The sequence below is a fragment of the Daphnia magna genome, unplaced genomic scaffold, assembly GCF_020631705.1.
Source record: "Daphnia magna isolate NIES unplaced genomic scaffold, ASM2063170v1.1 Dm_contigs170, whole genome shotgun sequence".
Classification (NCBI taxonomy): Eukaryota; Metazoa; Arthropoda; class Branchiopoda; order Diplostraca; family Daphniidae; genus Daphnia; species Daphnia magna.
In genome coordinates, this window is record NW_025533150.1 from 54,271 (window position 1) to 76,919 (window position 22,649).

The window sequence follows — 22,649 nt, forward strand, 5'->3', positions numbered from 1 at the left end:
AAGGAAGTTCATCTGGTCCTCTGAAGGTTGGGACCAGTCACAGGTGTCGTAGAGTTCCCTCGCACTTTGGCACTGCTGCGGAGATGATTTCAATCGGTTGTAAGTCCTCTTGAGATATTTCTCCGCAGCTTGTACAGTACCATCGTAGGAGGGTGACCGGTCTTCGAGCACCTCTCGAACGGCTCTTCTTGGGTAAATGTTGAATAGCCACTGAATCTTCCTCGCCTCGTACGCCTTTTGCTTGATCTGCCGCCGGGCGTTCTGCATCTGCTGGTTTTGGTTTCTTTTTCTTTTGTCAGGGTTCCCTCGGGGTTGTTCAGGGCTAGGTTCTTGCAAAATGTGTGCTTTAGAGAGCCAGTCAGCTGTGCAACGTTCGAGGACGTCGTCTAGGTCAGGTAGAGTCTCACAGCTCAAGAAGGCAGGAACCCAGAGACTGACAAAATCGTCGTCTCTTTCGCTCTGCTCTTCTGAGCTGTTGTGACTACGTCCTCGATTGCTTTGCTGACTGGGGACAAAGGTTAAGGTCTCGTGGTTAGGTGAAGGGTCTAAAATCTCTTGTGATAAAATTGTTGGACTAGTATTTTCTTGTGGGAGGATTTCATAAAGCCAACTAAAATTTTGTGCATTAAAAGACGAGGCGAACTCCCTCCCATGATCTAAAATACGCTAGTGGTAAAATTTGCTTGAGAAAGAACATTATCAGGGGATTACTCGATCGCTGGGATTTCCACCACGGGGTTTCTAAATGCTGCATGTAAAAAAAGAAATACCACGGTACGATAATAAAGGTTCTACCGAGATTTGAACTCAGATTGTCAGAGTCAATGTCTTAAGTGCTAGCCGTTACACCATAGAACCACTGCTAATAAGTGATCAAACACCATAGAAATACTTATAACAAATGAGGCTTTCTTAATTGAATGCAGCAATTTGAAATTGTCCCAGTCTACGCCAGGACAATTAGAATTGTACGAGATTGTACGCTTCGATTTGAACTTGTGTTGACCTTGTATTGAAACAGCTGTTTAAAGGGGGGTAGGGAAAAAAGGGGGGTAACCGGCCGTCGCCTCCTCAGACCATTCACTGATACAGAGATAGGGGAGGGGGGCGGGCAAATAAACAAACGGAACAACAAACAAATAAGCAAACAAACAAAGGAAAGGGGGGAGCAGCACAACAATGACTCCGATCTCCTGCGTGGCTTGAATTTCTCATGGTGTCCATGAGATGGCTATCCGACTCTTAGTCCCCTCGACCACGATATCCCCGGCCTCTTCCACGGAAAGCGCTGTTGTTACCGGATGATCTAATAGAAAAAAGGAAAAACCATTATGATTTTAATTCGGATCTACCTAAGACGGACCTCACGAACGATAGATTATTTGAACTGTAAGTGGTGGGAATGGGAGGGATCTTTACAGTTCAAATCGAAGCGTACAATCTCGTACAATTCTAATTGTCCTGGCGTAGACTGGGACAATTTCAAATTGTACATATCGATTTACTAATCGATTTGAACTTGTGATCTTTAAAGCGACTAAAAATAAATACCCACATAAACTTACGACCTTTCCGAATATTACATCCATATAAATTAACGGGACGCGGTTCTCCCCCGTACAATGCGTATAAATAAATGACGTGAACTAGGACAAACGAACAGGAGCAAATTAAATACTTGTTTTTAGCTGCTGATTCCATCCGGCTGAAGGGCAATTCCGACCAGTGATGGGTCTGTCGGTACTTCACGATGATAAAATTTTCTGAAGGTGGACGCGGATGCCCAGTGACCCGCGCGCAAGACCGTATCAACTGAGATTCCAGCTGCGATTGCCTTCGAAGCCGCGGCCCCCCGTGTTGAGTGGGCCGAGAACATATTGATGTCTATGCCCGCCTCTCTCAAGACTTGTTTGATCCAGCCAGATATCGTGACGCTCTTGACCGGATTGTGCTGACCTACTGAGCTGATAAACAGTGAGCCCTCGTTATGAGGGCCCCTGAATACCTCTGTTTTCAAAATGTATGCTCGTAGGCACGCAACCGGGTCCAGCAGCTCGTCATCTAGCTTTTCTAATGAGAAGGACTGCAGCGACCCTGCTTTCTGAGCCTTGCGGGGTCTGTTGAGGGCGAAGGAGACTCTTTTTTCTGCGAATATTATGGACTTTAAATTTACCGAAGCCAAGTCTGATGCTCGAAACAAGGTGGCTACGGCCAAGAGTGTCGCTAATTTCGACGCCAGCGCGCATAGTGAGAGGGCCGCATTTTCTTTTGTTTTGAGATGAGACAGCACTGTATCTACATCCCAAACGGAGTCATACTTGGCTGCTGGGGTTTTTTTGTTGTAAATGCCTTTCATTAATAATAAAATCTTTGGATGTTGGCCCACTGGGAAGCCTTCAACTTTTTCCAATGTGGCGGACAGGGCGGATCTATACACATTGACCGTACTGTATGATTTTGACCTGGATTGCTCCGCCAAAAAGGCCGTTACCACGATCAAATCATTACACATGGGATCCGAACCCCTTCCCACACACCAATCTGCCCAAATTCGCCAGGCACTTCCGTACGCGCTGGTTGTATTTGATCTGATGGCCCCCACGAAAAGCTCGACCACTTCTCCCGAAAAACCTTGCTTTCCGTACATCGCCCTGACAATTTCCAGGCGACTAGCCGGAAGCCCGGAACGCTGCATAATGGGTTCGTCTCCCCTTTGACCGATTTCAGCAGCCCTGGGCTCGGCCTCAAGATCCGAGGGGTGTCGCACGCCATGCTCAACAGCGATGGGAACCACGGCTGAGCCGGCCAAAGTGGGCAGACCAATAAAATCGACGCTTCTTCCCTCCGCGCTTTCGACAGGCAATCCCGAATGACTGCGAATGGCGGGAACACATATGCCCCTTTCAGCTCCGCCCAATTCAGAGAAAACGCATTCCATGCCCAGGCTCCGGGCTGTGGGTTCCAGGACACAAATTTTGGCAGCTGCGCGTTCCAGGGATTCGCAAACAGGTCGATCGAGACCTTCCAAACTCTCCAAAGAGCTTGAAATGTCCTCGGATCCAGTTGCCAGTCGCTCCAATCGATCCTCCTTCTCGACTCCCTGTCTGCGATAACGTTCAAAATTCCCGGTAAATACTGCGCCCTTAATGTAACATTTCGCTCCTCACACCAGCGCGCAACTTGGACGGCCAAACGCGTCAACGATTCGGAATGTGTGCCCCCTTTCTTATTGATATACGCAACGGCCGTTGTGTTGTCCAGTCTGAGCTTGACAGTGCAGTTCGTTTCAAATGCGGCGAACGACCTGAGTGCATTGAAGGCGCCCAACAACTCCAACTCGTTGATGTGGCGTCTCGCCTCTTCCTGTGACCACGTCATACTGGTGCGGAGACCGTTACACTCCGCCCGCAACCCGAAAGCGACGCGTCGGCGCAAATTGACATGATGGGCTCTGACTCAAACATAGACTGGCCTTCACCGGTGGCCAGGTTTTTCGCCCACCACTCTAACTCTTCTTTCGCTAGTCGTGAAAGGAAAATTTTTTCCTGCAGGTTCCCTTCATTCGCTCTTGCGCGTTCTATATAAAGAGCTTGCACCTCTCTGTAGTGAGCCTGTGCAAACGGCACAGCTGTTGCCGCCCAGGTAAAACTGCCTAACAGACTCGCTAGCTCCCTCAGTGCCACCCTTGATTTTTTTGACAATTCCGCACTCCTGGTTCCTATTGATTCGACCTTTTTTTCTGGCAAGCGGAACCGCATCAAAATTGAGTCAACCAACATGCCCAAAAATTCCATCAATTGGGACGGAGTCTCTACAGACTTGTCCGAATTGATCACAAAGCCCAGAATTTGTAAAAATTTTTTAATAAAATTTAGTTGCTCTACGATGACCATCTTACACTGATTCAGCAGGATGATGTCATCGAGATAAATGATCACCCTAAACCCGAGGCTCCTCAAGAAAGCTACAACTGGTCTTAAAAGCTTAGTGAATGCCCAAGGGGCAGAGGCGAGGCCGAAGCAAAGACAGGTAAACTGGAACACTTCCCCTTCCCATATAAACTGAAGGAACTCGTGGAAATCACGATGGACGGGGACTGTCAAATACGCGTCTTTTAGGTCCAGCTTCACCATCCAATCCCCTTTTACGATCAAGTGCCTGAGCGAGGCCAGGTTTTCCATCTTAAAGTGTCTATATACCACAAATTGATTGAGACTTTTTAAATTAATTATAGGTCTAAATCCTCCCGACTGTTTCTTTATAATGAACATCTGGCTGACAAACCGGATCGTACTGGCCCTTACCGCCGCTCCTTTTTGAATTAACGACCTGACTTCGTCCCGCCCAATGTTCAATTGTTCTTCTCCCATTCGTGCGTTCGACGGAAAATCAAGCATCGTGGGAGGTGACTCGAACTCAAGTTCCAGCCCGTTCCTGACCACATTAAGAATCCAAGGATCGGCTGAAATAAGTCCCCAAGCTCTCCAAAAATGTCTAATTCTTCCACCAATAATACTTAAAGCTATTGGGGGAGGGGAGCTAGAAAGGGAATATATTAAATCTATTGGGTACCTATTGTCGCTCCAATCCTGTTGGTTGTTATTCCACCGGCTAGCCGATCCGAGCCCTTGGCGGCCCTGATCACCTACGCCGTTTCTGGTATCCCGAGAATCTGGTTGCCGAAACTGGGGCGCGTGCCGTTGATTACCGTTGTCATCTCGGATGTTACCGGCTCCGCCACTGCTGTGGTTGGTCTGCCGGCCTCGGTAACTGCTCTGCTGATCGTGGGAAGAGGGTAAGGAGACACGCTCTCTGACTGGCAGCTTGCCCTTTCTCTGCCCTCCTACGTCCAGGTCGACCAGCTCTCTGACGAAACGCCCACTTTTCGATAGCCTCTTCATGACGGAGCTCCCAAACAGATCTTTTCCTTCACTGACTTCAAAAATTTCACGGTCTTCTAAAAGCGGAATGATCGCAGGGCCCACTATTTCCAAGATGTTCCGACGGCGCAAGTCAGAAACGTCAAAATAGGATCTTCCGATTAACTCTGCCAAATGACGGACTGCTTTACCCGCATCTCCTTCCAACTCTTTGGACTCCAAAAATGCAAGCACTGAGAAAACTGGGAGCATGGATTGTTGCACTTTGTAAAGAGTCTTCTCAACTTCATTGACTCCTTTTCCGGTTGATGGCCCTAACAACTTTTGCAATTTCAAGTGCATCTCGAAATCGATTGACGGGACTTTAAAGTCCATGCTGTCTTCCACATCCAATCTGTATTTGGATTTCAGCTGCCCAACTCTCTTGTTGCTCGCTCCTCTTCTCAGTCTTTTCAGCATGCGTCTGCTTTGCTTGATGGAAGGCTTGAGTCTTTTCTTCTTACTACTCTTTGGGGCGTGCTGAGCTTCTATGAAGGAGGCTAGCTGTAACAGGGCCTGCCCCACCGCTGGAATCGGTCTCTCCTGAGCCACTCCGTCTGCTGCTGCCACTCCGTTTGCTGCTGCTACTCCGTTTGCTGCTGCCACGGTACCCTCCGGAGCTTCCATTCCGCCTGCATCACCATCTCTTCCTTGGGCCGGGACTTCTTCACCGGCTCCACCCAAAGTTGCACGAATAAGATTTGACAGTGCTACTGAGGCTGCGGCAGCATTCCCTGAACCACTCGCCTTCGGATTGCTGGGATTTTTGTGGATACGATCGGGGGACGTGTCCCTTTTACTGCCCTTCTTCCTACGTGATGCGACGTACGAGTCGGTGGACGAGGCGTCCGAAGTGTCTGTCGAAGACGACGAAGTTGAAGATTCACTAGAACTAGTAGCTTCCGATTCCCTACGCCTTTTATTCCCCATCTTGCAATCGAACTTTCACAAAATAATTTACTGGTACAGAACTACCGAAAACTGCGACTGCTTCCCTTCAACAGCTAGAATGGTCTGAGGAGGCGACGGCCGGTTACCCCCCTTTTTTTCCCTTCCCCGCTTTAAACAGCTGTTTCAATACAAGGTCAACACAAGTTCAAATCGATTAGTAAATCGATATGTACAATCAATGTTTTCTCAAGGATGTACAATTGACTATGACAAACATTTTTGGCATCGAAATTGACCTCTAGTTTAAGTTTCCTGACGAAGATGGGATTCGAGGATGGAATGCTGCTAATTCCACGCGTGCAATGCACAATAGATTAGCAGTCCATCACCTTAACCACTCGGTCACCTCGTCTGATTAATTCCACTACGTTGAGGTCTTGAGCCCTAATGCGTTAGCGGATGATTTCAATATCATACAAACTTAACGAAAACACCGATAATGAGAACTCGCTGGAAAGAAAACTCTTCAAATTACGCCCGATGAGGGAATTGAACCCTCGACCTCAGGATTAAAAGTCCCGCGCTCTACCAACTGAGCTAACCGGGCTACGTAATACATGTCTATGTTATTCAATACATTAACACCACGTAGTTTCTTTGATCATGCGACGACAAATTATGAAACCCAGATATTTTCAAATAAGTCTTACATTACCTTGATCCAAAATCACGGTATCCATGTCTCGAAAAATGAAGAAGCCGACAAATTTTCCAAATTTTTTTATCTTGGTCGAAAATAAGGGTGTCCATATCACGCAAAATGAGGAAACTTTCAAACAAACCAAAAACCAAAAATCTTACATTGCTTTGATTCAAAATAACGGTCATCGTAGCAAACCAGCAAAGATGAAAACAGCGTTTGCTTCTCGGCTCACGGTCACATTGTTGTTTTCCGTCTGCTATTGTGACATTCTGGATACGCCATCTACCGGTAGAATGTCAAGTGCGCTAGTGGCTTGGATTCTGAGTCCTTCACAAGATGGCCTAACACGGCAGAACACCACCTACCTAACAGGTGTAACGAAGGCCTACAAATACATTTAATTATGACACCCACATTCTTATTATATTATGTTTACTTTCCCTTGGCATATAATTATGTTTACATTTTACTCTCTTGCATTTACGCTTCTTTTGCATATTATTCGAATATTGTAATCCGCATAGTAACCATTTGTCATAAACATCTTAGCGTTGACCCAATTGAACACCTCTGCTGTTTGACTCACACGCGCGACGCATTGTCACGCAACTAAACAAACTTCCGTGATTGGTCACACGTGCGACGCATATCACGCCATTAAATAAATATCCATTTGATTGGTCGCACGCGTGGCGCAATTCAAGCCATTAAACAAACACTTTCTGATTGGTTGCACGCGTGACTTAGCGACGCGTCAACAGCATCACGTCACTTTGACGAGATGCGAGGTTTCATGGTGAACCCAAAATCTAAGAAAGATCAGACAACTAGCAGCTCGCTAAACGTTCAGTTGCCCTCAACAACACTAGTTCGACACCTAAGTTGCCTTAGGGTTTTCTCTTACAAGTGTTTCTCCACCTACCTGTTTCCGTAAGTGCCTATCTGAATTGTATTTCCAATCGTCTCCATTTCGTGTCTGAATTCGCCGTATCGCTCGCGCTACTACTGTAAGATCAATTTACGTTGTCCTCATTTACACTTTGTTTCCCCTTTAGTTTCTCGTATTCTTATACGTGTAGTCTCCCTTATATTTTATGGCCTAGTCTAGTAATACACTGTCATCATTGTGGGTAAACGCCTCCGAGTTCCATGTTAATATATTTGTCTTAATCCGTAAAGTCATTCACCCGAGAGGAAGGATGCTTTACATAATGGTGGCAGCACTTTTTGGAACTCAACCACAATGAATGATGATGTTGTTACTGGTGGGCATAAATTTGTACATTCCCCTGTAAACAAGCACTCTCGTCCCGAAATAACTGTTAGCCTACCCGATCAGGAAACCGTAGCTCGATCCCTTGATTTTGATAACTTGACTACCGAATCTCAGTTTGCACCAGATACACTTCAGAGTGGTAGTACTTTGGAGACCACTGCCGAAGCAATTAGTAGATCCGCTTCCCCAGTTTTGAATCCCAAAGTACACCCAAAGAACTCTCAGTTACTAAAACTACGATCGAACGCTGCGTACAAAGCCGTAGCGGGGCTTGATACAACTCCCTCCCGAAAAACTCAAGCAAGGGCTACGTCCGAGGTAGCGTCAGGAAAACGATCACCCTCCTTTTTCGCTAGATTCGTTGAAAATATTTCACCTTCTAAGTCTCCTCCGAAAGTAGCGACCAAAACTAGTTTTTTAGCAAGCGCAGTTCTCGGTTTCTTCCATACGAGGAACACACCGAATTGAAAATCACTTGAACCTGAGCCTGAGGCACCTATTCAATAAAGTCAAGAACAATCACGACAAGATATTTCAGACCAGGGCGAGCAAGCTTCCGTCCCTAATACTTGCGATCAAGAGCCTGAAGGAGAGAGAAGCGGATTTCCAGTCGAAAGATCCGAAGGTGCAGACCCAGATAATTCGTCTGATACAGGACATCCGACTGACGAAGCTATATCAAGACGACCAGAACCCATCGACGATGTGGAAAGAACCAACGATCCTACTGAACTACTTGACGTCGATCCTAGAGGTGAGACTCTGTGCACAATCGAAGAAGACGACAGTAACGGAACAACAGACGTCCGAGCTACAAGCGATTTTCACGTCGTATGCGAGACAGTTCTTGACCTTCCTAATGGGACAGTTTCACAGCATAACCAACTTGCAGAAAGGCAAGGCTATCTTGGAATTAATCCTGAATTGTGGGACCAGATACAGACACAGAGAGGATCAATATCGCCATCTTTCGCAAGAAGTGGAAGACCTATCCATTCACTTCCAGACGGTATCGCTGGCCTATCATCAAATATTTCTGGCAGACATTCGCAACCTCACCCTATACCTACGGGAGCTGCGACTACTGACTCCACTGGAACCACTGACGCCCGAGATCAACTTACTGCTGAGGAAGTTGGACAATTTCCCAGGAGCCAGCAGACCGAACAACGTACAGCTCGCAGAGGGGATCAAACAAACGCTCTACCAAACCAAAACCCAATTGAAACGACTGCTATCACTGGATATCACGGGACAGATATCACAGCAATCCGTGTCACCACAGCAATTACCGCCGCTGTCGAGAACCCCTGAACCACCGATACCAGTGCGACACACCGTACACCGCTCTATTCGGCAACCACACAACCAGCCTACAAATCGACACAACCTTTCCCCGGAACAACGGTCCAGGCGGACAGCAGACGTTGTTGCGAACCTCGATCGCCTACGACCAGCGTTCCAGCACATTCTCAGAATTCGCAACAGGGAAATTTAAGATTTCGATTGCCAGTTCAAAACAACAACATGGCCTACCGTACTTCCCCCACCAGAGCAGCAACAGTCAGAGATTTGGACGATTTTCAAAATAACCACCATACTTTCTCCCGGTTACAATTACTTCCTTCTTTCACCGGAAGCCCCATTACTCGTTTTGACTCTTGGTTAGAATCATTTGAAAGTATAGTAGATGGGTCGGGATGGTCAGAAGAAAAAACTATTCAGATGTTACGGGCTAAGTTAACGTACAGAGCTTTTTCCGTCATTCAGGCAATTTTAAAGGAACATCCGCATGATTATGAGTCAATTAAAGAAGCATTGCTTGACCACTTTCATGGCGATGAAAATGTTGATTTATATCTTCAAAAGTTTAACAAAGCCAAACGTAGGTCAGGTGAAAAAGTTGTCGATAACGCGCTACGTATACAGGAAATTTTTAAACGCGCGTATCCTGTAGGTCATTCGGAAAAATCGTTTGCAGTTATTCTCATGCAAAAATTTATTGAGGGACTAGACTCCAAATTGCAGACAAAAGTCAAATATAAGGAATTTAAAGATTTTAACGAACTGGTTGCAGCAACACGGGTGTATGTCCTCAGGCTAGAAGCGTTGGAAACCGATCGTGAAAAACAGGAGTTTATTCGATCCATAGACGGGTCACAAGACACCAGCAGTGCAGAGTTAAAAGAAATTAAGCAGATGATAATAGACCAAAAAGAAGCTGTGAATAAGGCAGTTGCCAATATTCGCCACGGGGATAAACCTGTCGGGGAAAAGAAAATAGAAAGTGAAGAAATTAAAGGCGTACTTAATGAGCTTATCCAAACCGTGAAAAAACTTCAACTAAATAAAAACGACGTCCCTTATCCGGCGAATGCAGCATGCAGGAAGCAAGTTTCTTTTCAAACGCCTACTGTTAACCAGTATAGTAATGGTAGACAATTTCCACCGCACTTCCCTAACAATAGTGGCAATCGGCAATTCTCAAACACACAGAATAGTCCTACAAACACTACACCATCATTTCCGAGATCATCTAACGATACCAACAATAGGTCTACACAGCCGTCGATAATTTGCAATTTTTGTGGCTATCGCGGTCACATTCAATCTAATTGTCGTAGTTATCAACGTCAACAACTAGAACAAGCTCAGCCTCCTATATGTTATTCTTGCCGGGACATCGGCCATAAATCTAATAATTGCCCTAAGTTCAGAAGCACCAATAGGCCTAACATACCAGGTTCCCCTCAAAACCAGGGAAACCAGTAGGGATCAACTGTAGCTTCGGGTCAGTTGATGAAGAGCCTCATTTTAAATCCCGACAAGTCGCGAAATTAACAACCATTACGAATGAATCAACTCCAAGAATTCCATTAAAAATTTTCAAGGTCCCGTTACAAGCATTATTTGATACAGGCGCGTCTAAAAGTATTATTCACGAGAGATTATTTAAAAAGTTGCTCCCTAGAGGTCAGGTGATCTGCAGTCAGCTTGATTTCGATTTATATGATGTAGGGGAGAAAAAGTTACATACGTTGGGAAAAGTGACTTTGCCCGTTGGATACGGAGAGTCAAATTTTCAACAAGAATTTATTATTACAAATGGTATTTCTGAAGATTGTATCCTTGGATGGGACGCAATTCAGAAACACGCATTTAAGCTTGATGGAGAAAATAAAAGCATTTATCTAGCTAGAGATGGGCAAGGCTCATCTTCTGTTTTTAGAGTACCGGAAATGGCAGTTACGACGGTCAAAAAGATGACGCTATCTCGTCAGACGTCGCTCGTAATTGTAGGCCAGCTAAAGGGTTCATTTCCATATGTTTCCCCTAAGACCGCATTTATATTTACACCAGTAGAAAATTTGCCGGCAGGAGTTTATATTGAAGAATTTATCGGAAAAGTATCGGGAGATGGAACTTATAATATTGTAGTTGAAAACCATTCGTTAAATCAAGTCAAAATCCCAAGAAACATCAAATTAGGCGTAATTGAAATTATTCGTCATGTCATCGGAAAAATAGCTTTAGATCAACGAAAGAAGAAGCTAAGCCTAACGAAATAACTGAGCCTATTGTAATTTCAGAAGTCGACACTGAATTTCAAGCACCGCTCTCTAAATTATTAAATGACTTTCACGAATTGTTTGCTTCAAAAGATTCCGAACTAAGGAATACTAACCTTATTAAAAACACAATTGATACCCAAGGAAGAGACCCCATTCGACAACGCCCATATAGAGTAACAAATAACCAAAGGAAATTATTAGAAGACAAAGTGCAAGAAATGCTTCAAGCAAATGTAATTCGATATTCGCAGTCTCCATGTGCTTCACCCGTGGTATTAGTAGAGAAAAAGAATGGAGAAATAAGATTTTGCGTCGATTATAGGAAATTAAATGGTATAACAAAGAAAGATTCTTTTCCCATGCCAAGAATTGACGAAACTTGAGATAAATTATATGGAAAAAAATTCTTCACAACTCTTGATTTAGCTTCCGGCTATTGGCAAATTCAAGTTCATGATCCAGATATCGAAAAAACCGCTTTTGTTGTAGAAAATAATCTTTACGAATTTAAAAGAATGGAATTCGGTTTGTGTAATGCACCAGCCCCTTTCCAACGACTAATGAATTACGTACTAAAAGACGTCTTAGGAAGTAAAGCATTAGTATATTTGGATGATGTCATCATTTTTTCAGACACTTTTGAAAATCACTTACGAGACATCAGAGAAATTTTTACCCTATTAAAGAATCAAATCTAAAATTGAAACTTAACAAATGCCAGTTTATAAAACGTTCCGTAAATTATTTAGGTCATGTCATTTCAATGGACGGTATTAAACCCGATCCTGGTAAAATTGATAAGATAGGGAATTATAAAACGCCAACTTCTGTTGACGATGTGAGATCATTTCTTGGACTTGCTGGATATTATAGAAGATTTATTAAAAATTTCGGTTCAATAGCTAAGCCGTTAACTCGATTAAGGCATAAAGATCTAAGTAGAAAACCTTTTGCCTGGGGAACGGAGGAACAGGTTGCCTTTGAGAAATTACGCAATTCTCTAGTAACTCCCCCAGTCCTCGCTTATCCAAATTTTAACGAAAAATTTTTGCTTTTTACTGACGCATGCGATTATGGAATTGGAGCCGAGCTGTCTCAAATGCAGCATGGGCAAGAGCATCCAATAGCCTACTCTAGTAGACAATTGACAAAAGCCGAAATGAAATACAGTACAACCGAAAAAGAAGCATTAGCCGTAATTGATGCAATTAAACATTTCCGACATTATATCTTGGATAAACCCTTTGAAATTATTAGTAACCATCGTCCTTTGCAATGGCTGAAAAATCAGAAAGATAATAACGGTAGGTTAGGATGGTTAGATGGGCTATACTATTAGCTGCTACAAATTATGAATTAAAGTATAGGCCTGGACGTATCCATCAAAATGCTGATTGTTTATCACGATTAAAAGTAGCTAGTATACAACCGGTACCGAATAATATTAAGTTGATTTGTGAAAAACAGCTAGAAGACGAACTTTGTGTAGCCATCAGAAATTATTTAGAGAAAGGAGAACTCAATGAGGAAAATAGCCAATCTAAACCAGAATGGGCTAAAGAAATTGAATATTTTGAAATTATAGAAGGTGCACTTTATCGCCACGAAGTGCCTTCCAGAAATAGTAAGCGTAACGAAATTAATTGTCAAGTAGTGTTGCCCTTATCGCTTCGCCATCTAGTGCTAAAAGAATTACATGACGCAACGATGGGTGGACATTTAGCTTTTTATAAAACCTATTTGAAGGTCAAAAATCATTATTATTGGCCTACAATGAGAAAAGATATTTTAGAATATTGTCAAGCTTGTGAAACTTGTATAGCTAACACTTCTTCCATATATAGAGCACTTTTGCACCCCCATGAAATTGCTAAAGCCCCTTTCCAAGTAATAGACGTGGACTTTTTAGGCCCTATTACTCCCGCTTCGCCTAATGGAAATAGTTATATTTTAGTTATTACTGATTATTTTAGTCGCTGTGTGGAAGCAGTTGCTCTAAAAGACCAAACTGCCCAAACCACGGCAGAATGTGTATATAAACAATAATTGTAAGACATGGTATGCCTAAAGCCATTATTTCCGATCGTGGAACGAATTTCACGTCGAAATTGTTCCATTATTTTTGTAGGAAATTAAAAATTGACCAAAGATTGACAACGGCCTACAATCCCGCTAGTAATGGAGAGACAGAAAGGTTTAATTGGACACTAACCGCGATGTTAAGAAAAGAATTGAAAGACGGAGAACATGCAAATTGGGAAAATATGTTAGACGATGTTTTATTCGCTTATCGTAGTTCAGTTCACTCTTCGACACTTGAAACCCCTTATTATTTAGTCCACGGTAGAGACCCGAATATTCCCATTAATAAATTTTTAGACGCTTCCCCTCAAACTTTTAAATCTGTATCCGACTATGTAGGGAATTTAGCTGATCGATTGCGCTATAGCTTTCAGCGAGTCCGTGAAGAAAGCGAGAAAGCACGGAATCGTCAGCGTGAACAATATAATAAACGTGCGAAAGAACGAAAATATGTCGTAGGAGATAGAGTTTTATTAGATATTCGTGTAGTTAAAGAAGGTGACAGTAGGAAATTCACTTCGAAATATAAAGGTCCTTACAGAGTTGTAAAAGTACATACCAATAATACAGTAGATATAGCTGATCTACTGTATATATATATCCTATGTATGCCAGCGTACCCATATCAATCGTTTAAAACCTTTGTACAAAACAATGCTTTGATAGACTGAAGATTGTCCATCCATTGAAAACTCATTGCATTTGGAAAATCGATTCCGCAAATCGATTGCAACTCAGACTACCGATATTTTCACAAATGAAATCGGCCCCAACATTGACAATCCAGACGAAACCTTTGACAGTGACGCCCTCCCATTTGACACTAATTTTCCGACTCAAGAAATTGATCAGCGAAAGTTAAGCCAAGAGAACGTCACCTTTTCTTCTCATCAAAATACAGAAAATCAGTTGCCATCCGCTGAAATACGCGCCGATGCTACAAGTCAGCGTCATTCCACTCCAATTTCCGATGACAACTCAACACCCGACACTAACGAGTCTGAAAATCCATCAACAGAATCACGGACGATTTGTCAGCAGAAAAGCCGGATCAACAAAATGCTACCGGACGACGCCCGCAAAGATATCGAAGAAAACCAATTCCCTTTACTGATGGAATGGTCGAATGATTTTATTATAATAAAAACAAAAACAAAACAAACAAAACAAAAAAAAACAAAAACAAAAACAAAAACACATCTAAGAACAATAATCTCCAGAGAAAAAAAAAATCTGAGAACAATAACCTCTTGAAAAAAACAAAATAAATGAGAACAATAATTTCTTCAAAAAAAAAAACACAAAAACAGAAACGAAAAAAAAAATAAACAAACGAACAAACACAAAATTACATGAGTTCTCTCGAGAAAAAAAAAGAAAAAATAAAGGAAAAGAAAATTATTCCATTAGACTATTGAACTTCTTACATTCTTTCCATACGTATGTCGTGTCATATGTTGTGATACCATAAAACAATGTTCGTGTCCAACAAGTATAAAATAATTCGTTATTTCTTCTTGCCTCTGTATTCTTTTGAAATATTTGTATTTGATTTGTTCCCTCTCTGATTAAGCCCATAAATTGCATAACTTCCCATATTTCCGTCTTTTACGATAGAAGTAACAGACATTTATCGGAAAAAGTTTAAAGAAATAGTAGATTTTATTAGAAGTCCATGTGTTACAATTATTCAGTAGCAATACAATATTGGAAATAGTAAAAAGTAAAGTATTGAAAAAAGAAATAAGTAAAACCTTGATAGTAATGTACTCGATTTGAATTCAACAACTCCCACTTCTCTTAGAGATTCGTACACGAACGAAACAGTTGAAATTTTTCTAAGTCCCACTGTATATCACTTCCCTTCTATGCTTTTCTATAGCTTTACTATCACTGCAAAGACTTTTCCCATATACACTACACATAAAGCAGCGCCACCGCTAGCGCATTCCATTCTTACACACCCCAACATAAGCTAAGTTTTTCACTTTCCCTTTCGTTTCCCTACTGCAGCTCCCCGCCGCAGCAATATTGAAAATATTCTAAGTTCCCTTTTTGCCGAAGGCAACTTTCCCTACTCCCCCTATTCCATTTTTATTCCCCATTCTTCTTCTCCCTCATTCGCACTTTTCCCCTGCATTGGACTTAGAAAAAAAACGAGATATGCGCATGACCTTCCACGGCAGAAAAATGTTCCGCCGTAAAACTTTGAAACGTTTCTTTCTCGTCAGCATTTCCACATGATTCAATATTTTTCAATTCTTTCTTTTTGATAATTAAGCTCACTTTCCCCTTTTTCCAACGATATAAATTTGTTCAAAAAATATTGTATCCTTCTACTATAAAAAACTGTTATATTACGACACCCCCTATTTTTCTATTATTTTACCGTGGCGTAGCCGATGAAAAGCCGACGGGAAATCGTTGACCTTTCAAAAGCCGTCAGAATTTTTTGTTGTTGTTGTTTTCTCTCTTTTACTTTTACTTTTACTTCCCATTATTTCTTTTTCATATTTGATTATCTTAGCTTAGTAAACCCACATGATGACTTAGACTAAGTTGGCCAGTATACTGTTGATTTTATTTTTTGTTATGTCATTTACCATATACTTTTACATGTAGAAATGTCCTCGTTACGATTCCTACTGCGGCTATTCTTTTACGGGTTACACCCGCAGGTATTTGAGACCACTGTGTGCGATTGTTCTGAACCGAAGAATATGGGAATTATTCAATTTTCCGATTCAAACTGCAAACCAGAAACAAACAATACCGATACCGTGCAAGTGAAATATACCGTTTACAGTGATGAACGTGCCGCGGTAAAATTTCCGGGTTTTATTTGCGCGCAGTGGATAAACATTCGCCGTATTACAAAGACCTTTTTCGGCCAATTAGCGATCGTGCCGGACAAAATTTCTATTGATACGACGCCATCAGAGTGCTACGATATGATAAACAATAAAAGGTGTGGTGAACATCATATGACTTTATCGGACAACAAATATGTTTTTGGACGTGATCCGGAAATTGTCGGATACTGGTTACAAACAATCGATTTGGAAATTCTGAATTGTGAGCTCGAACAAGTTCAGTTTTATCAACAAATGGAAGATGAAGATTTCTCGACACCTATCGGAAAAGCTTCCGCAAAATCTGGTAACTTATCACACAATCACCTGACACTTGTTTGGGACAAAACGTACACGCAGAAATCTCAAAATACATTGCGAATTGTTGAATCTGGAACCGGCACACTAACGAAGAAATTGGGAGATGAAAAATATTTTCGTCTTTTGGATGATCGCCGCCAACTGGATTTCCATTAACTCCTCAGCCACATTGCGTTCCAACTCAACAACACTGCTATACAGTCTTTAACATCGTCGGCCAATCAAAATTGTCCCTAGTAACGGCGGCCATCATGGAAAAATTTCCGCCAATCACCGTAGAGACTCCCGCGCCATCTAGCGCTGAAGATTTAGACAAAGCGGCGGCTAATAAACAATATATTGTCGCGGGTGAAAAGGGGTAAACATTATCTCCTAACACAGATGATTCACCCGCTCGTTGGACTATGTTGCGAGCGTGGGAATGATTCATCTTAAGTTTATCTGTACTAAAGAAGATACGGAGACATGCGCTCCGGAAAAGGGCGTATATTGTATTTCGGTATAAATACCAGCGTAAAATTCAGTTAAAGTGTAGTTCCCTGGAGTCTTCAGACGCTCTCCGAGTTTGGTATGGTCATCCCTTATTGTTACTAGTTAAAAGTGAATAATTGTCTAGAATTTAAGTCATCACTTGTTGTATTCGTGTATTCTTGTTCCAAATACAATTCGTGTGACAATTGGTGGAGATACAGTCCGTTACCCGTGAGTAACGAAATCGTGCTTTAAGTGGCAATTGTTAAGAACGCAGCTCGTTACCAGTAAGTGACGAAGTCGTGCTGCAGTTGTGGTTAGCTGATGCCGACGAAGAAAAACCCACGACTACCCAGTTGTCCAAGAGACCCCAGCCGACGATTACACCCACTTCAAGAACTGTCAAGCGCTCCCGAAGAGGCTTTACTCACCCCAGACTCATCATTGGAGAGTGGAACTTCCGTTGTTGGTGAAGCCCAAACTCTTGAAGGTACCATTTCAAGAGAGCCCCTAATTGAAGAAGCTGACAGCCAGGGCGAATCAACCGAGGCTGAAGATTTAAACTCGGATCCAGAAACCGAGGTCGTGTTGAGAGCTGCAAATCCAGTTGTTCCAGTAGGCGGACAACAAGTTATACTGCCAACAGGGCATATTATACAGCAGCAAAGACAAGCTATGACAGCTGTCAGGAAATTCATCAGCCCGCCTATATTTCGAGGTGGTCCGGATGAAGATGCGCGCCAATGGATGGAGCGTTATGAGACGATTTCTTCCCACAATGGATGGGGCGATGCTGAAAAACGTAACAATTTCAGCATGTACTTGGATGACACTGCAAGAAACTGGTTCCTGTGCGCAAGAGTCCCGAACGACTGGAACGACGTTGCGGCTCAACCTGCGGCAGGAGGAAACCCTGCCACGCCTGCAGTTACCGGTCTTCGTTCGATGTTTTTAAAAGAATTTCAACCTGATAACTACGGTCTTTTTCAAGAGACAAGGCTAAGGAGCAGAACACAAGGAATGGATGAACCAGCCGTTAGGTACTATTACGAAATCCTCAACCTTTGCAGAATGGTCGATCCAAATATGACGGAAGCACACCGATTGGAACATCTTTTTCGAGGACTTCGACCGGCTCTTCTTAGAAAAATCTTTCCGATGAAACCGAAAACATGTGAAGAATTTTTGACACTGGCAAAATCATATACAGAAGCATCGCTCATGTCCGAAGCAAGAGGATGGAAAGACGCAGCAATGGAATCACAGAGACCCCCTGAGCAGTTACCGAACCTTTCCGTCGTCTATCCAGACCAGCAGGCAGAATTTATGAAATCAATGCGCGAATTAATCCAAGAAACCTGTGAGAAATTAATGGCAAAGGAGAAAAACGAGCAAGGAAAAGCAAAAGTATCCTTTAACCCTAAGGGACGTACCATTGATGGTAAACCGAGCTGCTTCCATTGCAAGAAGTCCGGACATATCGCCCGGCACTGTTTTAAAAATCCGGAATCTCCAAATTACAAAGCTCCGAAACTGGATGGAGCATCGGCAGCGACGCCAACGGCGAACGCAGCAGTTAACTTGGCGACTCAAGATCCTAACGAGCAGGAAGAAAAGCACCTATTAAATTTCGATGGAACAAACTTGATTAAAGAACCTGTGTTTTGTGGTGAGGTAAAGGCAACGGCAGTAATTGACACTGGTGCTGCTGTGAGAGTGATCTCTCCCGATTTATTGAAGAAAACACAATTCATTCAGCAGCCATGGGATGGTTCTGGAATTATCCTCGCAAATGGATCACGAGTAATGCCCCTTGGAGCAGCCGAAATTCTCGTGACGAACAAAAACAGATCGGTGAAAGGAAAAGCAATAGTTATGGCAATGTCAGGAATGGAACTGTTAATGGGAAATGATTTCCTCGCACAATTTGGATCGATACGGATTAATTACCAGGCAGAGAAACCTCTTCTCACCATGGGTGATTTTCCGCTTGCGGCTATCTCTCTTCCAGCCGAGGAAGAATCAGAAGCCACCGTGTTAGTGTCTAATGAACGTCAGGAAATTCCTGCGTATTCAATTAAACCAGTTCCAGCAAAAGTGTCGAGCAAAATGGAAGGTGCTTGTGTCTTGAAACCTTCGAATTCGCTTATGGCCACAACAAGTCTGTCTACGGGACACGCCATCGTGCAGAACGACCTGGAAAATATTCCCGTAGCAAACCTGTCCCCCAAATCAGTATGGCTGGAAAAAGGTGTAACTCTGGGTACATTAGAAGAATTCCAAGAGGGGGAAAACGCCGAAGAATCTAATGAAGCTTTAGGAGAAGTGAGTCAAGAAGAAGAAAAATTATTGGATAATTTGAAAAGCAAAATCGGAAAAAACCTGGATGAAAATCAGAAAAGTGAGGTGTTGAAAATCCTTAGAAATTCCATCAGTTGTTTTGCCTTTGATGAAGATGATTTGGGACACTGTACGTTGGTGGAGCATGACATTAACACTGGAGTTAACCCTCCAATTCACCAGCTCCCTTATAAGAGTGCCTGGAAAGAACGAGCAGTGATCCAAACACAGGTGGAGGGAATGCTACGTCAGGGAATAATTGAACACTCGGACAGCCCTTGGTCTTCGCCTGTAGTCCTAGTAAAGAAGAAAGATGGAACTTGGCGTTTTTGTGTGGATTACCGCAAACTTAATGCGGTTACCGTAAAAGATTCCTATCCACTGCCTCGGATAGCTGATACATTGAGCCGCCTGGAGGGCGCTACAATTTTCTCCAGCATGGATCTTCAAGCCGGATATCATCAGGTTCCGGTTACCAGCAGGGATAGACCAAAGACAGCGTTCATAACGGCGGATGGATTGTATCAGTTCCGCGCTCTTCCATTTGGATTGACCAATGCCCCGGGCACCTTTCAGCGGGCAATGGATATTATTTTGGCTGGACTTCGATGGACGACGTGTTTGGTGTACCTAGATGACGTCATCGTCTACTCAGCAACGTTTGAACAACATTTGGAACGACTTCAATCAGTGATGGATTGCCTTGCGAAAGCCAATCTGAAACTGAAATGGTCAAAATGTTCATTTGCCGAGAATAACCTAAAAGTATTAGGACACGTCGTTACCCAGGAAGGTGTTGGCCCGGACCCTGAAAAATTAAAGGCAGTGGAAAAGTTCCCATGCCCGGCGGACGGTCACTCGATAGCAAACAAATCAAACGAGTGCAAAGTTTTCTAGGATTGTGCTCCTATTATCGACGTCACATCCAAAATTTTGCAGCCATTGCACGCCCGCTCACATCGCTAACAAAGAAAGACATTCCATTCATTTGGGGAGTAGATCAAGTTAAAAGTTTCAACGCTCTAAAAATAGCACTTACATCGGCCCCAGTGCTCGCTCATCCAAACTACGATTTGCCAATGGAAATTCTACCAGATGCCTGTGGTTTTGGAATAGGAGGTGTGTTAGCCCAACGCATCGATGGAGTCGAAAGACCAGTGGCATACGCAAGCCGATTGCTATCTAAATCAGAAACGAATTATTCAATCACGGAAAAAGAGTGTCTTGCATTAGTGTGGTGTCTTACCAAGTTCAGATGTTTTGTGTGGGGCTGCCAAGTGAAAGTGATTACTGATCATCAAGCATTGTGTTGGCTAATGACCAAACGGGACCTCGCTGGACGTCTAGCACGTTGGAGTCTTTCACTGCAGGAGTACGATATAACTATCGTATATCGTAGTGGAAAGGTTCACGACAACGCCGATTGCCTATCACGAAACCCACTTCAGCAGGTGGAAGAAATGGAAGATGACCGTTGCTTTATCGTTGCAGCTGTCGGATCAGAGGCATCGAACATCCTTTCTCTCGAAGACGATGATTCAGTCGTCAGCAAACAGAGAGCTCATCGTGAGTGGAACGAAAAAATCTCGAATCTCCAGGAAGGCAAGAAAAGAGTGAAAAACTTTGTGCTGTGCAACAGAAAACTTTACAAAGAAACGTTTAAGGGTGGAAAAAATTACAGAAGATTATGTGTACCCGCGGACTTTCGCGAAAAAATTTTGCAAGCTTTTCACGATGACATTGTTTCCGGCCATTTAGGCATCAAACGAACTCTCCAGAAAATTGGCAATAGATTCTTTTGGCCCAAAATGAATCTTGACATAACCCGCTACGTTCAGAGTTGCGTGAGCTGTCAAGGAAGAAAAGGAGTTCCAGACCGACCTCCAGGATTCCTGCAATGCATAAAAGTAGAAAGACCTTTTGAGAAATTGGGTATGGATCTGCTAGGTCCATTCCCTTTGTCTCATAAGGGTAACAAAATGATAATTGTTGCAGTGGATTACCTTACTAAGTGGGTCAAATTAAAGGCTATGCCAACCGGCAAAGCAGATGACGTCGCTGAATTCTTCGTTAACCAAATTTTCCTACGCCATGGAGCTCCAGAACAAATCATCACCGACCGAGGAAAATGCTTCGTGGCTGAATTAACCCAAGCGGTGGTCAAGAAGTTACACACCAACCACAAGACGACATCCAGTTATCATCCTCAAGCGAATGGGGCTGTGGAAAGAATGAATCATACGTTAGCAGCGATGATTTCTATGTATGTTAGTACAGACCAGCGTGATTGGGACGAGACCCTGCAGTACGTGTGCTTCGCGTACAACACAGCTAGGCAGGAATCCACCGGATACTCCCCATTCTTTCTCCTATATGGACGCGAGCCGAAATTGCCAATCGACTTGGAGTTGGGTGCTGATGCAAATCCATTACCGACCGAAGATGACGCCACTTTAGACTACGCTGATCGCCTATTGGTTGAATTATCAACAGCAAGAGAAATAGTGAAAATTAGAATGAAAGAAGTAAAAAATAAACAGAAAGAAAGGTATGACTCACTTCACCGGGAGTTATCCTTCCGAGCAGGAGATTTAGTGCTAGTCTACAAGCCATTCAGAAAAGTGGGAAAATCCGAAAAACTTCACATCGATGGTTAGGACCTTTTAAAGTGTTAAGGAAAACCACACCGGTGAATTATGAAGTAATATCAGCAACGGGACGAGGAAAAACGGATATTGTGCACGTCATCCGTATGAAGCCATTTTTCGAAATTCCCATAGAGTGGCAACGACCACAAGAGATGCCTCCCAGCAATTCAGAGGAAAACGCTGGAAAAGAACAAAAAGATAAAGAAGCCGAATCAGAAGATGTACCTGTTGTGGCCAATCCCCAAACAGTAGCAGACGACGAGGGAACACTTCCCGCACATCCCACAGCAGACGGCGTTACGGTAGTACCTCCTGTCCCGGCCGGAGAAACGCCGACAACAAGACCCATCCGTAATAGAAGACCACCGGCTAGATACCTAACTTGCTTGGTCCCATTCCTGATGGTCCTGGTAACAATTACTAGCCCGCCAATGGCCATGGCCCTTATCCTGCGGGAAAATACAATCTTCAAGGAACATGTAGATGTCGCATTCAGTGAATCAGCATGGACAATTGTTACGGACCTCGATTTAGGACCGGCCGGAGCAGCAATGGCTTATTTGCAGCAGAAAAT

At 43.2% G+C, this 22,649-nt stretch overlaps 1 protein-coding gene and 1 non-coding gene across 4 annotated transcripts; both read right to left on the reverse strand.

The window, feature by feature from the left end:
• Positions 1 to 933: 933 nt before the first annotated feature.
• On the reverse strand, positions 934 to 5,871 carry LOC123466325. 3 transcript variants are annotated; one of them, XM_045167272.1, is made up of 2 exons: positions 4,573 to 5,871; positions 934 to 1,306 (listed from the first exon to the last, which is right to left on the reverse strand). In XM_045167272.1, exons 1-2 carry the CDS (start codon positions 5,847 to 5,849, stop codon positions 1,243 to 1,245), a joined length of 1,341 nt encoding a protein of 446 aa, XP_045023207.1. In that variant the 5' UTR covers positions 5,850 to 5,871; the 3' UTR covers positions 934 to 1,242. The 3 variants fall into 3 exon arrangements, with proteins under 3 accessions (XP_045023207.1, XP_045023208.1, XP_045023206.1); XM_045167273.1 differs by having other exon boundaries at positions 936 to 1,288; XM_045167271.1 differs by lacking the exon at positions 934 to 1,306 and adding an exon at positions 1,968 to 2,145.
• A 473-nt stretch (positions 5,872 to 6,344) lies between these two features.
• Positions 6,345 to 6,417, reverse strand: Trnak-uuu. The gene has a single exon. It is a non-coding gene; the product is annotated as a tRNA-Lys (tRNA).
• Between the last annotated feature and the right edge of the window lie 16,232 nt (positions 6,418 to 22,649).